Source organism: Hyperoodon ampullatus, assembly GCF_949752795.1.
Source record: "Hyperoodon ampullatus genome assembly, chromosome: 12".
NCBI lineage: Eukaryota > Metazoa > Chordata > Mammalia > Artiodactyla > Ziphiidae > Hyperoodon > Hyperoodon ampullatus.
In genome coordinates this window covers 6,396,856-6,413,801 of record NC_136925.1, presented here as the reverse complement: position 1 = coordinate 6,413,801, position 16,946 = coordinate 6,396,856, and the positions used below count along the sequence as shown (strand labels likewise).

Genomic DNA, 16,946 nt, shown 5'->3' with positions numbered 1-16,946 from the left:
TCATTATGTCCAAGCATCCCTGCAAAGAATAGAAAGCAAAAAAGAAAATCCAAAGTTAAAATTAATTTTGGAAAAATAGCATTTGACTATCTTAATGTCATATTTTATTTTTAAATTTCTTTGATTTTATTCCAGTTTTATTGAGATATAATTGACATACCTCACTGCATAAATTTAAGATGTACAGCATGTTTTGACTTACTTATGTAGTGAAATAATTACCATATTTACTATCATATTTTAAAAAGCAAATTGGTGGTAATTCCCTGGTGGTCCAGTGGTTAGGACCCCGTGATTTCACTGATGAGGGCACAGGTTCAATCCCTGGTCAGGGAACTAAGATCCTGCAAGCCACATGGCATGGCCAAAAAACAAAAAAGACAAATTGGTACAGAAAGGGCAGGCAGCCCTGTGTCCACACCTAGGGAGACAGAGGGTGGGTCTCTATAACGATTTTATTCAGGCCCAATACTTCTGGATATGTGAGACTAAAAGAGCACCAATTGCCTAGAATTACAGGAATTACTTACTGCCCAGTGAGACACAGCACATCTAGGGACCAGGTGGTAAAAAAGGACTAGGTCAGCAGGTGGTGGCACACCACAGATGGCTTTGGGGTAGACTTGGATCCCACATCCCCATCTGGACCTCCCAGACAATTAGCTGTGCTCTTCAGGCCCGTAGTTTTATTCACCTTCCAATCATGAAAACCTGAATTTTATGTAATTGGATTTTTGGGGGGATCTCAGTTATCACATTTTGGTAGTTTCATCTATTAAAATTTAAATTATGCTTTTCCAAAATTGGATAATCTGACTGAATAACTTGCCTATTTGCAAAATGATATGGAGAGCGTGAAGATGTGGGTTACACATATAATTTGAACTTTGTATTGGCCATACAACTAAATATTGGGTAATACTTAAAGGTTTTTTTCATTCCTACATGATTATACCTTGATAATACCACCACTTTGCATTGCTTTCTTGAGTAAGTACATATTGAACTACTGAAGTCCATTCCCTTTTTGGTGCAAAATTAAAATCAATAAGTATTTATGAACTAAGAAAGTGGTTATATGAAGCTTTCAGATAAAGATATTGGTGGGTTATTAAAATATTCCAATAAACCTAAATCTAGAGCCACTGATAGATATTATTTAAGGCATTAGGTAGATCAAAACAGGGAGCTTTCGGTGAATACTTTGGTGGTATTTTGGCAAATATGTGGGAAAGCTGTGTTAAAGTCCAAATGCTAAGCATGATGGATGGACTGTCTGGATGCAGATATAATCTTTGTACCCTTAGTCAGCTAATTTACTAGAGTGTAATCACCCAAACTGAAAATCTAAGTGATAAACAGCTCTGAAAGGTAGAATCATATTACTTTTATTAGTTTCTTAAAATAAAACCTGTCTGTGGAGAATTTAACCAGATTTCAAAGAAGCACCCCCTTTTCTTCCACCTGGGGCGGATGCCTGGGTGTGTCTACCCATAATTCACTCAACTACAAAGAAAGATCTTTGTAACATCCAAGATCTTTCTAGATATACACTCGCAGTTTTATTCAAATCTCTATTGCCATGGACTGAATGTTTGCATTCTCCCAAAATTTATATGTTGAAATCCTCATCTCCAATGTGACAGTATTTGGAGGTAGGGTCTTTGGGAGGTAATTAGGTCAGGAGGGTGGAGCCCTCATGAATGGGATTAGTGTCTTTATAAATAAAAAGAGACATAAGAGAGATGATCTCTCTCTCTCTCTCTCTCTCTGCCATGTGAGGATACAGAAAGAAGGCATCTGTGTGCTAACAAGAAAAAGCCCCTCACCAGGAACTGAATCAGCCAGCAATTTGACCTTGGACTTCCCAGACTCCAGAACTGTGAGGAAGAAATTTCTGTCATTTAAGCCACCCAGTCTATGATGTTCTGTTATAGCAGCCCAAGCTGACTAAGACAATTGCCCTTAAATCTGTGCCTCACTCACTACACCCTAAACCTGGCCCTGCTGGGGTGCTACCTGTCACACATGCACAAAGGGTGTGCTGAGATTAGGTTGAGAGGAAGAAAGAAGAAAGAGAAAAGGGCCAGGCTGTCTATGCAGGAATTCATGAAAGGAGGATGCTATGGAATTGAGAGAAAATATCCCAAAGTGGACTCGTGGTCTTAAGAATTATTATGGTGAAGTCTGAGGAAAAAAAACAAGGTCCACTGAATCCTGGGCAAATTGGCTTTGAATTGGTGGTGAGGCCCTTGAAGACACAGATCCAGATGGGAATCAGCATAAAGATACTTTATTGTAGATCATGGGTTTGCCAAGAAAACTTGAAATTGGGAAAATGGCCTTAGAGTAGAAAAGAATGACACCTGTAATATAACTTGTCCTGATCAAGCATAGTAGATATCAATAAAGAGGACTGAAATATACCATTTCAGGGTTATTGCTATAAACTGCATAACATGTCAAAGTGGATCTCTGGCCCAGCCTGTGCTTCATAAGAGGAAATGTTTTCAATGAGGAGAGAAAAGGAGACTGCCCTGGGGAGAAAGGAATTGAGAAATTCATTAATTTGGGTATGAAGGCTGCACACTTAAAAAACAAACACGAAACAAACAAAACAAGCCTACAAACCAACAAAGCCTCAGATGAGTCTCATGAAAACAGGAAGAGTTTCATATCTTTCGTATATGATGAAACAATGAATTAAATTGCTCCAGAAACGAGCCTTCTAATGTAGTATTTGATCTCAGGGAAATCAAATACATTTTTTTTCTTTTTTAGCCAGGAATTAAGGGCACCCATCAACCAGTCATGCAAAGCGGCAGCTTCCATTTTCCATAGTGAATAGTAAGGCAGTTGGGGCCCAGTACTGCAGTGTTCGTTTCCTCTTTTTCTTTGCTTACACTTAACTTCCTCCTTGCCTCAGAAGAAGCTTCCTTGGGAGGAGCGTTGGCGAAAGGGTTCAGCTGGGCTGAAGCAGAGCCCTCAGTGAGGACCTCCCACAGGTCTTCCCGCATCCTCCGTCCCCCAGGAGGATGCGGAGGTCCTCTTTCTGGATTTCGGTCCGACATTAAAGCCTTGCCGAGTATTCTCACTCTCATTTGCCTGGGCAGTCATTCCACATATTCAGCTCTTAGAGCCATGCAGGGATGATGAGTAAAGTTTATAAGAAAGTTAGCAAATTGCAGGTACACAGCCCAGCAGCAGTGTGGCTTTGTCCAACTTATAAGGTGACTCTACATCCTTGAATCAGTTCAACTTTTCTCCTTTCCTGAGTGAATAGCTGCTCCTTCCCACCCCTGGGCCTTGATCAGCAGTTCCTCTTTTAAATTGGTTCTCCTGGGAACCATCTGGTCCAGAAGCAGCCCCAGCTCCCTTTCCAGAAGGGAGAAGCCCCTGCCCCCCAGCACTGATGCGACCCCCGTCTTGCCCAACACCTCTCGCCACTGTTCTATTTCCAAGGTCTCTATCCTCGTGCAGCTACTCTTTGGCTGCTCTCCAGATCCCATGGTTAAAACAAATATTTCCCACAATTAAAAGGCCTTTTAAGCTATTTTGGTTGTATTCTTTCTATCTCATTTTCCTTCTTCTGGCCTCCTTCCTCCTCTCTACTGCCCAGTTCTCCCAGCTGTAATATTTCTTACTCTGTTTCTTTTTCTTCTTCTTCTTCTTTTTTTTTTCTTCACGAGGCATGTGGGATCTTAGTTCCCTGACCAGGGACCAAACCCGTGCCCCCTCCAGTGGCAGCACGGAGTCTTAACCACGGGACCACCAGGGAAGTCAGGCTTGCTCTGTTTCTTGAATATTTCTTCTCAGTTTCCTGTCCAACTACCTCTACTTAAATTTCTTATACAAAAGATACAGCAAAAAGTGGTGCACCTCACTTATGTAGTACCCTGAGTCACTCCTGCTTTCAAAGTTGAAGAAATTTACTGGAAGATCATTCAAGAATGTCACAAATAAATAGATGAAGGGCCTGACTAAAATGATTGCAAACTCCCATGGAAAGACTCACATCAATGGGGAGTTTGTCATCCTGCAGAATGAAGGTTTGGATAGAGAATCTAAAGAGATACATTTTCCTAAATTCTAAACATGCTCATTCAAAGCAAATAAACAAATACAAATAGAGGTATTCATTTACCTGTCTTCAAATGCTTTCATTTGTTCCATCTATAAATGAAGTTTGGTAAGTTTTGTAAATGCTGTCTTTGGATGACATTTTGTGAGCGTTTTATTAAAATTCTGTGGACTAGCACTTGTTTCAACATTCCAAATAGAATAAAGCTAATACACATGCTCTGGCAAGGATTTTACCTAACTTGACAATACAGAGAACTTGCCACGTGGCACGGGAGAGTTGTTATTTTTCCATCTCATTCATTGCCAAGCAAAAAAAAAATAGAGACAGAAGAAATTGAAAATCGTCTTATCTTTTGGCTTACTCAGTGGCCCAAAGACATTAAATTTTCTCTGAGTTTATAGAATCTAAAGACAAAGGTCCCATTTTCCTGACACTTACATTTTTAAGGTCAGATGAATGATGTGACCTGTCTCTTTGAGCAGAAGTGTATGACAATGACTGGCTTGCTCAGTTGCCTATGCAGACTTCCTTCTAGAAACTGACCACTGCATGCAACTTGTTATTTCCTGATGCCTTTAGGAATGCAGTTTCATCTTCTTAAAACTTAAAAACGAAAGGAATTCATGGGAGTTTCTATCCATGTAAATGGATAGAATTCCCTTGTAAATGCTTTTGCTATTTCTACCTTAAGGACTGCTAAAATATCACTTTCCCTCAATGCAAGAGTTGCTTCTTTGATTACAGTGCTGATCGTATTGTAAACTCCTGAGTCTTCATAGCAGGACCCAAGGTGACAATTCCTTCCCCACAGTCTCAGAGATGACCTTGTCAGCTCCTGGTTGCTCACTGGCCTCAGACCATTTGCACAACTGGTGCCTTATACTCTCTGTAAAAATGGGCAAAAGAGAGTCAGAAATATTTGCCTTCCCACCCTAATTGTGATGTTACCTCATGTGGGTCAAGATAAGAGGACACGAGACAGCAATCCTGTAGCTTTGAATACGCCATGTCCCAGTTGCTTGAGAAGTGATACAGGTGGGAACGGGTGACTATGGGATTGACTAGATGTCACTTTGACTGCCTCGCCCATGTCACCCTGGTGCCTCTCTCTCCGTGGCTTTCTTCTGCACAATGTTCTGTCTACTGTGTATTTCCTGCCCTCTTTTCTACCGTGGGCTTCTTCCAACTCCACAAATACCACCTATGATCACTGATGACAAACACACCTTCACATTATGACTAAGGGCGTTCCATCAGGCAACGCTGCTTTCTCTCTGCACCAGCTGAATTGTCAAATTATGACCTGATTCTGCCCATTCTAGTCCTGGCTTTGCATCTTTTCCTGCTGACTAATGTGTAAAGCACTCTCTGTTTTTTACCTACTATGCTGAGCTCATTCAAGACATACTATTATGATTAATTTTATGTTAGTTAGGCCATGATACCCAGATATTTGGTCAAACATTATTCTAGCTGCTTCTGTGAAAGTATTTTTTAGATGAAAATAATGTTTAAATCAGTTGACTTTGTGTAAAACAAATTACCTTCTATAGTGTGGGAGGGCCTCATCAGTTGAAGGCCTCAACTGAAAAAAAAAGAAACCTGACCTCCCCAGAGGAAATGGAAATTCTGTCAGCAGACTCCTCCCTGGGTCTCTGGCCTGCCAGCCTACCTTGCAGATTTTGAACTTGCTAGCCTTCACAGTTGCATGGGTCAAGTCATTAAAATCATTATGTTGACCTATTTATGTGGCACAGTTTTCTGTATTTATCAACCTCTTCTTTTCTCCTCACTCTAAAATACTCAACAGATCGAAAGCATTGCTAATAATGGATACTTATCAATCTTCCTCATTATGTAAATATGAACCAACAAAAATGGATGAAAGTGACCATGTCAAGGGTCTGAGAACAAGCTAAGGCTGGCATCTCCTGGAATGTGCTCACTGGTCGTATGACCATAAAGTGGCAACAGGAAGACAATATTTGGACATCTGGGAGTGTGACCCAGACCAGCTCACTTGCATATAGTACAGACACTGCAGACACATAGATTACCACCACCCACTATTGAGCCCATAACAGACGCTGCTCATTAACCAGGCCAAGCTTTCTTGCTGAAGCCATTCATGGCTTCAGAATTCTTCATGATGGTTTTACCTCTTAACTACCACACAAATCAGTTCAGTTTTGTCCAACTCCCATTCTATCACCCAAGTCCAGGCCATCAACATTTCCAGCATGGATTGCTGCTAACAATCTTCTAATTGATGGCTTGCTTTTGCCCACCTCCAGCCAATTCCTCACAACGCAGTCAGAAGATCTATTTAAACTCAGATTTGCTGTGTCATTCCCAAGCTTCAGACCCTTTCAATGTTCTTAACAGGGCTCATAAAACTCGATGCTTCTGTTCATTAAAATGTTGAAAAGAGAGTAAAGGGACCACTACTCTGCATAAAAAATTGGATCATAACTTGAGGACGGAATTGGGAAGAGCTGGAAAAAGGGTGGTCATGGAGGAGAGGTTTGAGAGAATGAGGGCTAAAGAGCACTGCAGCAGGGAGAGGGCATCAGGTCAGTTCAACTGGTGGCAGAAAGTCAGAAAACACATTTTCTTGGCAATTGCCACAATTTGGGGCAGGGCATTGAATTTCCCAAATATAAAATTTGGAGGACAGTACTATCTCAGCTTTGATCCAATTTGAGAGTTGGAAGGCCTTCACTTTTCAGTTTTCTCTGGGCATTGTGAAGATGGTATCTAGGGATGGGGCATAACTGCAAGCCCCTGTTGAATGGCCGTCCCTTCCTTCTTTGAGATGAGATTTTCCCTATGGACCTCTGAACTATTTTTATTAGTGGCATATTCCTGCTGGGAAAATTGACTGTTTGGTCCTCAATTTAGAAATACAAGGAAGAGGAGGCAAACATGTTGACCTTAGTGGTGTAAAGTTCAGCTGAGTTTTTCTTACAAATCTTTCCAAGTCTTAATTATTATCTTTTCATCTTGAAGTGGAGCAAATTAAATAACATCTTGGCCAGGCTCTTCTGGTTGAGAGTTAGGAAGTAAACTGTTTTGGCTGGGAGAGTGGCTTATTGCATATTTCCTCCACTTCATGCCTCCACATGAATCCTTGTGGTATTAATACATCCCATGCGGTGGAGCTCATTAAAGTTGTTCAACACTCTCTCTCTTTTTTTTTTTTTTTTTTGCGGTGCTCTGGACGCGCAGGCTCAGTGGCCATGGCTCACGGGCCCAGCCGCTCCGTGGCATGTGGGATCTTCCCGGACCGGGGCACGAACCCGTGTCCCCTGCATCGGCAGGCGGAGTCTCAACCACTGCGCCACCAGGGAAGCCCTTAGCGCTCTCATTTTGACAAAAGTATTTACCGATGAGGAATATCACCTTTCATGTGAGACTGTCTCTGGAGATGCATGAGGACTGATATAGAGAGGCATATCCTCCAGGAGTTTGCCATCTGACACCAGAAACACTGATGGACCCAATAAAGTTGACAACAGTAACAAATAGTTATGAACCACCAAGCATGTGCCAGACACTGTGCTCAGTGCAGGAGTTTTTTTTTTAAAAAGGGATAAGAACACATTCTTTCACTTCAGGAAGTCATTCTTGGAGGGACCCCAGAGATGCATACCAATCATTTCAATACTGAGTGGTAAATGTTTGATGGAGGTATATATACTTTTTTGTTTTAGAGTCAGGGAATAAATGGTAATTATGAGTCTTTTCAGGTAGCAGTTGGTAAAAGCTTCACAGAGGAGGTGGCATGTTGGCTGGAACTTAAAGTATGAGTAGGAGGTCATCAGGCTAGAAGGATGGATGGGTATTATGAGCACAAGAGAAAATAATTTGTGCAAAGCCACAAAGGCATGACTATGGATGACATATTATGGCAATGGTGAGCAGAATGACCAGAATAGATAGCTGACCACTGTTTCTGTACCACTTAATTGGCACTCTCTGAGCTGCTTTTTTAGGTAGAGCAAAAAGGGAAATAATCAAATTAACCCATCAACTCTTACTTTCATGGAGGTATTATGCTATAAATTCATTCATTTACTCCTTTAACTCATGTAATATATATTAATTGCCTGTCTAGATGTTCCACGCATCTGGCTTGACACTGAAGATGATGCAATGAATAGAGATAGACCGAGTCCTTGACCTCATGGAATATGAGCACCCGGGTTCTCTAATGGGTTCATTCAGTTTAGCTCATATCACTGATTCCTTTCAATGGAGTCAAAGGCTGAAGCCAGATTAAGAAAAGTCAGAAACGTGTGGTGTTTTAACCTATTACCTAGATGGGGGTTGTGATGGCTAATTTGACTGGGCCATGGAACGCCCAGATATTTGGGTAAACACTATTCTGCGTGTGTCTGTGAGGGTGTCTCAGGATGAGATTAAGATCTGAATTGGTAGACTGAGTAGAGCAGGTTCCTCCCTAACGTGGGTGGGCCTCATCCAATCTGTTGGAAGCCTGAATAAGACAAAAGGCGAAGTAAGGTGGAATTCACTCTCTCTGCCTGTCTTTGAGCTGGAACACTGGTCTTCTTTTGCTTTTGGACTTGGACTCAGACTGGGACTTACACCACTGATGCTCCTGGGTCTCCAGCTTGCTGACTGCAGATCTGGGATGTCTCAGCCTCCATAAGCATGGGAGCCAATTCCTTATAGTGAATCTATCTCTATCTCTATATCTCTATCATCTCTATCTCTCTCTCTATCTCTAATCTCCTGTTGGTTCTGTTTCTCTGGAGAATCCAGATTAATGCAGGGAATTAAAGGCAAAACAATGTCCAATAGCAGAATAGCTCTGCCTAAAGTTTGCTTTTTCACCATTTAAGATATTGCAATTTAGGGCTTCCCTGGTGGTGCAGTGGTTGAGAGTCCGCCTGCCGATGCAGGGGACACGGGTTCGTGCCCCGGTCCGGGAAGATCCCACATGCCGCGGAGCGGCTGGGCCCGTGAGCCATGGCCACTGAGCCTGCGCGTCCGGAGCCTGTGCTCCGCAATGGGAGAGGCCACAGCAGTGAGAGGCCCGCGTACCGCAGAAGGAAAAAAAAAAAAGATATTGCAATTTATTGAGAGATCTGGCTTACATCTTAAATGGAATGTCTAGCAAGTGAAAAACTAATTTGGGAGGGAGAACACTAAAGAGCTTCTTTTTTGATAGGTCAGACCATCATTCTAATGAATGAAAAGGAAAATGTATTGCTGCCTATGCACGTGTAAACCAAACAAAACCAAACCACACAAAATTTCTATCCTAATGATATGATACCACTTTTGAACGAGTTGGATGCATGTTATGTGGAGAACAGAATGTTGAGTTTGTCCTATAGGTTTATGACTCATTTCTATGAAATAGGAATAATCTTAACAGATAATTGGCTCTGCAAGAAAGAATGGGATCAACTCACCTAAAAAAATAAAAATAGAAGACCTCAGAATTCGAGACCAGATAGACACCAATTCATTTAATGTTCTAGAGGCACATTTTGCAAGTACTTTATCTCAGGGGATTAACCACTACATTAGACTACTTAAGCTGAGAGATTTCTATGAGTACTTGACTGAGATTTTAATGGTTTAGTGGGCCTTTGGTGACACTAACCTTAAAAATTTTCCAGGCTAGAATTATCTCAGTGATGCCAAGGTGCACAGCTTTGGAGTCCTGGTTGTAATCTATCTGTGCTGCGGAGAGACCCAGAATTTTTTGAGGGAGGGAAGCCTTGGTCCTGCTCAGAGCTGCTCTTTGTTTTCCTTCCCCTTTCTACATATATGAGTGGGATGCCTTTTTATCAGGGATGTTTCCTAGTGGGGGTCTTCATTGGTCGTTGAGATATGTCCTTTCTATCTCTGGTTGGGCTGATTATGAAAACGTATGGATCTGCCTTTCATTGGCAATATAGCATATTTGCTGTCTAAGCCCAGGCCAACAAATATAGTGCTTCTTGGTCAATACTAGTCAAAAGCTCAGTTATGAGTGTAATTTTTATTTATGGGGCATTGACTGAAGGTTATACCGCAGTCATTCCCCTGGATACCCTAAAATCAATCCTTGAGTTAAGGCAGACGGTCAGCACCTGTCCCTCATGGAACCACTGTAATGACCTGGGTTCAGGCATTTGTCATGCGTCTCCAGGGAGGGCCTTCTAGGAAACACCTGACACTGAGTTTATGCTGTAGGGACGCTGAGGCAGACAGAACGTGGTTCACCGTAACCCAGATGCTCCTTCTTAGGAGGACTCATAGGAGAAATTTTTTTCTCCTAAGCAGTTACCATGCTCTAAGCATGCAGGTTCCAAATTATGTGACAAATTGCATTGTCCTCACTGCACAGTCTGCTGAGAAGCTCAAAGCCAAATTCATGAACCACCTAAAGCAAACAAATAATGTTCTGATGTTTACTTTCTAAACAATTTTCCCTATGGAGTCATTTGATTTTTAAACAAATATTATTACGGTGAAACATAACATAAAATTAGACATTTTAAAGTGAATGGTTTAAATCATAAAATGCCAAATATAGAAAAGGAGTGATGGCAATATTCAGTTCAATATCACCTTAATTCTGTTCTTCTAAAATTATTTATTAGTTATAAATCTCTGATGACCTCAGAAAAAGTGAATGATTCAGTAATTGTGTTAGGAAAATTCACAGCGTTGCATAACCACCACCTCTATCTAGGTCCCAAACATTTTCATTACTCCAAGAGTCATCTGACCTATCTTTGTTTCATCTTTTCTTCCATTTTTCTTTCAGTTCTTTAAAATAAAATCTTATTGTATTTCACACAAGCCTGTAAACCATCATCACCTTTTTTGGGGAATGAGGCAGGATTTTAATAACCAAATTATTAAAAAAAACTTAAGAACCAAGAATGACTCATCTTGCGGAAGCTAAATGAAGGAGTGTAAAGAAGGGAGCATCAATAGGAGCCCTGTGCCAGCAGTGTAGTAAAACAAAGATGGAAGTGAGACTGCTAAATTGAAAAAAGATCTGTGATTTTTGTGAAAATTGTATCCCTGTAACGTGTGAAACCGTGTGAAAACTGTGGTGATTAGGAGGTGAGATTGTGAAGACTCAGAAGGCTAGACTATTAAAAAAATGACAAGGTAGTGAAATAGAGAAAGAAGAGGCTGTGGGTTGAGGGAAAACAAGTTTGGGGCACTATATATTTTTTAAAATGATGGGGCTACTAAGCCAAACATAGTGTAATAGGTGGAAGAAACTTGAATGATGGTCTTGGCTTTGCCACCAGCTACATGGTGTGACCTTGAGCAAGGCACTTCCCATCTCTAGCCTTGGTTTTCTTACCTGTGAAACATACAGCTTAACTAGAGTATGTCTAAGAGCCCTTCCAGCTTTAGTGTTCTATGGTATATTTATGCATGGGAGGAATGTATACAAAAAATGAAAACAGTAAAGCAATTTTGAAAACACAATAATACTTTCATCATAGATGTACTATCATTTTTATTAATATACCCAAAATGCTGATCTTATAACAAGGTTTTTTGATATCATAATGAAAGAAAGGAATGCAGTGAGCATTTAATATCATTCATGTCACCAAAAGGTGGTCTGTTTTATCCAACCAACTTTTAAGTGATTTAAAAGTCAAAATAGTGGTTGTTGTGAATTGTGGTTGATTATCAATGGCCATAAATGCTTTGCTACTTCTTCCATCAAGAGATAAGGTCTATGTTCCCTCCTCTTTAATCAAGATGGACGCTATGACTGCCTAACCATTAGTATGTGAGGAAGTGACACTGTTTCTGGGCCCTGAGGAGATTGGGGCCTTCCACTTTTTTCTCTTGTGATAATGACTCCTTGAACCCAGCTGCCATGCTGAGAGGAAGCTCAAGCAGCCCCTCAGAGCGGCTGCACAGTGGAGAAATGAGGCCTCCAGCCAACAGTTCTGGCTGACCACTGATTTGTCAGCTGTGTGAGTGAGCCCTCTTGAAAAAAGATCTTCAATACCAGTTGAGACACTCTAGTTGTCACAACATGGGGCAGAGAAGAGCTGTCCCTACTGATCCCTGTCCAAATTTCAGATTTATGGGCAAAATAAGTGATTGTTGTTTTAAGGCACTAGCTTTAAGGGTGATTTGTAATGCAGAAATAGATAACTGTATCATGCGGTTAATATTTAGTCACTGGTAATCATGTAAACCAAATATACTCTGTATAGGTGGTTCTGCTATCATGCCATACATGTTTTTGTGAAAAACCTTGTACTCAGTAAAGTACAGTAAAGTAAATTGCCTACTAATTTCACACAAGGTTTATGAGGAAAATAGGAATGAGGTAGACCACCAAAACCCGTAGAACTTTGTAAAGAGCCCTAACTAAAACAGAAACAATTTTATTAAAAATATCAGCCACAAAAAATCTTCCCTGGCATTTCCACTTAGAATCACAGAGCATCCTTATCAGCCTTATATCCTGGGGTTCACGCTTCCTTAAAGACATTTTTACTTATAGTTTCACCAGGGAGCTGTATAAAGTGGGAAGCACAGAGGTGCCTAAAGCCACTATATCTACTACTTCTTGCACTAAAAAAAGACTCTTCTGCAGAATATTTGCTTTTTTTTTCATAAGGTCTTCATATATTGATAAAGATTTCCTTTTTAACTGTGAGAAAGTTTGACCCTATTGCCTCAAAAGTAAACATTCTTGAAAATTCAGAAGTGAAGCAGGAACCTCAAAAAACTAAAAATAAGATTACCAAATGATCCAGCAATCCCACTCCTGGATATATATCCAGACAAAGCTATAATTTGAAAAGATACATCTACCCCTATGTTCATAGCAGCACTGTTCACAGTAGCTAAGACATGGAAACAACCTAAATGTCCATCGACAGATGAATGGATAAAGAAAATGTGGTATATATACACAATGGAATACAACTCAGCCATAAAAAAGAATGAAGTAATGCCATTTGCAGCAACATGGATGGACTTAGAGATTATCATAATAAGTGAAGTAAGTCAGACAGAGAAAGACAAATATATGATATCACTTATATGTGGTATCTAAAATATGACGCAAATGAAACTATGTATGAAACAGAAATGGACTCACAGATAGAGAGAACAGACTTGTGGTTGCCAAGGGAGAAGGGGGTCAGGGAGGGATGGGTTGGGAGTTTGGGGTTAGCAGATGCAAACTAGTATATATAGAATGGATAAAAACAAGGTCCTACTGTAGAGCACAGGGAACTATATTTAATATCCTGTGATAAACCACAATGGAAAAGAATATGAGAAAGAGAGTATATATATGTATAACTGAATCACTTTGCTGTACAGCAGAAATTAACACAACATTGTAAATCAACTATACATCAATTTAAAAAAATAAGTTACTTATTTAAAAAGTAAAAAGAAAATAAAAAAGTGAACTAGGAGGATTTCAATGTTTACTGACATCCTTATTGACCAATTACACGTGTGCTCGTTGGCACTAAAGAGACACACATAGCAGAACAGACAGTATCCAGGGTCAGCCTGTATATGGCGAATAGGAATACAAACACTGATTGTAAGAGCCCAATCCTCTGTTGCCATAGCCCCTTGTCATGGACGTGGGCCTTAGGACCTACCTTGTCCTGACAGACTCTCAGGTTTGATGGCTGTTCTGGGTGGGCAGTGGTTGGTGCTGCTTTGTTTTCAGCTTCTTTCACCAGATCCATCAGGAAAGGGCTGTCAGTGCTCTCTGTGGGACTGGGGATGAGAGCTGAGGAAAAGATGCTGAGGGTGACCACCTCTTTAGAAGAAGGTGGTTCAGTGGACAGCTCTTCTGTTGGAAACAGTGGTGGGACCCAACCTTCTCCTGGGTGGAGGATGACCTTATCACTGGTCTTTGAGATAGTGTCATAGATGGATTCCTCAAAGAGGATGTTGTCATCTAACACAGACTCTGTGGGAAGTAACTCACCAGGTAGACTCTGTCCTGCTCTGTCCACTGGCTCCAGCATGGGTTGACCAAGAGGAAGTTCTGGACTCAGAGTAGCAACCTGAAGAAGGAATTTAGGACAGATGTTGACAAGGGACCTTTCTCTGTATATGAGAAGGGTTATACTCTGTATTTTTTCTTTTCATTTAAATTTAAGCAAATCATTTTGTAGTTGACTTGAATCTATTGTGGATTCTGATGTAGGTTCTGATACAGAAACATGTCGTGAAAGGAAAACATGCATTGATACGGTAGTAAAATACAATCTCTTGGCTGAGTCAGCCTGTATAGGGTTAACTGATATGCAAAATACTTTGAAACGTGTGTCAATCATATTTGAACTTATGAATTTTTTTATTTAAAAAGGGAATAAATCTTAGTGCTTCCATTTACGAACACCGTAGTGACAACTTTTGGCATAAATTAAATGGACATAGCTTTAAATGAAATACAAAAGTTATTACTGAATTCATTATTTTTTACTTCCTAAGATATTAATTTATCCTTACAACCCCCATAAATAAATATATAGATAAGACCTTAAGACTTAAGAACAAACTTATAAAGTATCTTTATGTTATATTTATTTCAGAAAGTCAAAGTTAAATAATATATTCTGCTTTAAGTATTTTTTCAGTTCACGAACATGTATTTCTTTTATCAAAAAAGGCAATTCCTGACTCTAATTGAAACAGAGCTCTAACTATGTTGAAGGAAATTTTGAATTTAAGGATATTTGAAAAGCAAGTTGTATTATATTTTATTAATACAGATAGTGGAAGTGGGTAAGCAAGTACTGCCTGTAAAAAACAGAAAAGAATTTTATTTATTTATTTCTTGAGTGTAGTTGATTTACAATGTTGTGTTAGTTTCAGGTGTACAGCAAAGTGAATCAGTTCTACATATACATATATTCATTCTTTTTTAGATTCAGAGAAGAATTATATTTAGCATTGCAGAGGGGCTCTTGCTCTGTTCAGTCCTTAAGCTGATTTTTTCTGATGGAAGATTTCGAGGCTTTGTTCCTATTTGAAGAACACAAGGACAACAAACTCACCTTTGTGATATCAGTGAGGAGAGTGGGCGGCTCCGATTGGGTGTCAGGATGAAGAGCTGGCAAAGACCCAACAATTTCTGTGGGTGAAAAATCACAAGGTTTGAGTGTTTCTTTTTTTCTTTTGTGGTTGGAGCAGTGAAACAGTGAAGGTTGGGAAATGTGGCGATCATCAGTTCTTAAGGAGTGGTACAACGAATCATCAAGAAATCAGCATCAGATGCACTAGTGGTCATTGATCTGAGTGATCTGCTGAAGGATGGATGCAAGGGGTGCATCTTGCAAGTCCATGGGATAAGAACAGTTATTAGGGTGGATTTTTAGGGTGTTTAGTTTTGTTGTACACATTTGGACCAAGCAGGCCAACTGATTGGCTAGGCCAGTGGGGACAAAAATATAACTAAGTTGACAAAGAAAGAAATGGCTAGAAGAAATACTGGAACCAAGGACCGAATGTGAGTCCTTGCGAGTCCTACTTCTACCCTGAAGCCCAATTCTCAGATTATCCCAAAGGGTTCAACCAAGAGACCAACCCAGAGTACCAGATGCTCTCAGAGATGAGTCTGAAGTTTTCACTGAACTTTCCTTGTCTAGACATTCAAAAGTGAACCAAGAGGATTTTAATGTTTACTGACAACTTTAGTGACACACCGTACATCTCATCCCAAGGGATCTTTGTAAAGTTTTCCAGAGTTGAGTTTGACTCTCTAAACTACAGAAACAGAACTGACAGAGAATGCCAGTTTCGTGCCATGTCACATTAAAATGGCATTTCTAGTGCTCATCTATTATGCCAAGAGTATTGGGTGAAGAGTTCTAGGCTCCTGGGTCCCTCAGGCCCCCTCTGAGGACCCTGAGTGAGCCTGATTATCTGTTGATTTCTTTAGATCCACGCTCTTCTCTCCCCACTACTCCCTGCCCTGGGAGGTTGACTTATATGGACCATATCAGTGGTTCCTTGCTCCCTGTCTTTGGGATGGCTTAGATCATTAGGCATCCCTTCAGGCCTGGAGGTACTAGTGGGGACTTGGTGCTTCTAGCCCCAGGGAACTGTCCTAGTCCTCTGGGCATTAGGGGAACCTCTATAAATAGTCCCTTTATGAAACTCTTTGCAAATTATCCTAATTCAAATGTGCCATCTGGAACCTGACCCATTTACAAGATGAGGGAATCTGGGCTGTGCCAGGGGAACAGAACTCTCCTCGGGTTCTTCTCTCCACCTGGGTTCCACTGGGTGACTGTGGTCGCGCTGGGCTGAGCTGAGCCTCTTGGCTTCCCTAGAGCTATTTTTGGTGTGAAGTGGTCACGAATGGCTCCTTGAATGAGACCCAGGGGGCAGTGAGGAAAGACAGAAATGATAACCATCCGTGATTGGCCTGTCACCGAAATGATTGACTCTACAGGACCCAAGTTAAAATGACAGTGACTAGGAGACAGTCACACCTCCTCATCTCTCTGTCAGATTGAGGATAAACTCAGACCTATGAAATCACCCACTGACCATCAGTGAACTGAATTGACCCCATATCCAAGGACTGGTCTTCCTCCAGTGCTTTGCTGATCAGCTTTCTGAGGTCTAAAGCTGTGGGGTAGATTTCCATTTGCTTGTCTTCCTCCGTCGTTCCATGAAGGTCTCCTTCACTTTCAATTTTGTTGGAATCAAAAGACAGGAGGTCACCTGCAGGGCTTTTTGCTTCTGCCTTGTCTCTCTGAAAGATGGCTGTAAGTTGCATCTCTGTTGAGCTTGACCTGTAGATCGCAGAGGACACATCACATCCAAAGCCATTGTTACATGCCTTATAAGGAGAATCACTACGTTG

The 16,946-nt window shown here is 40.8% G+C and overlaps 1 protein-coding gene across 1 annotated transcript in view; it reads right to left on the bottom strand.

Annotated features, from left to right (window-relative positions):
- Window positions 1-16,946, bottom strand: part of IMPG1 (interphotoreceptor matrix proteoglycan 1) — a gene marked incomplete at both ends in the record, with an annotated part of 86,671 nt that overhangs the window by 28,711 nt on the left and 41,014 nt on the right. The window contains 3 exons of the mRNA XM_079716349.1: window positions 14,051-14,133; window positions 15,130-15,206; window positions 16,628-16,875. Coding sequence (XP_079572475.1) covers window positions 14,051-14,133; window positions 15,130-15,206; window positions 16,628-16,875 — 408 coding nt within the window. The remainder of the gene's footprint in view (window positions 1-14,050; window positions 14,134-15,129; window positions 15,207-16,627; window positions 16,876-16,946) is intronic.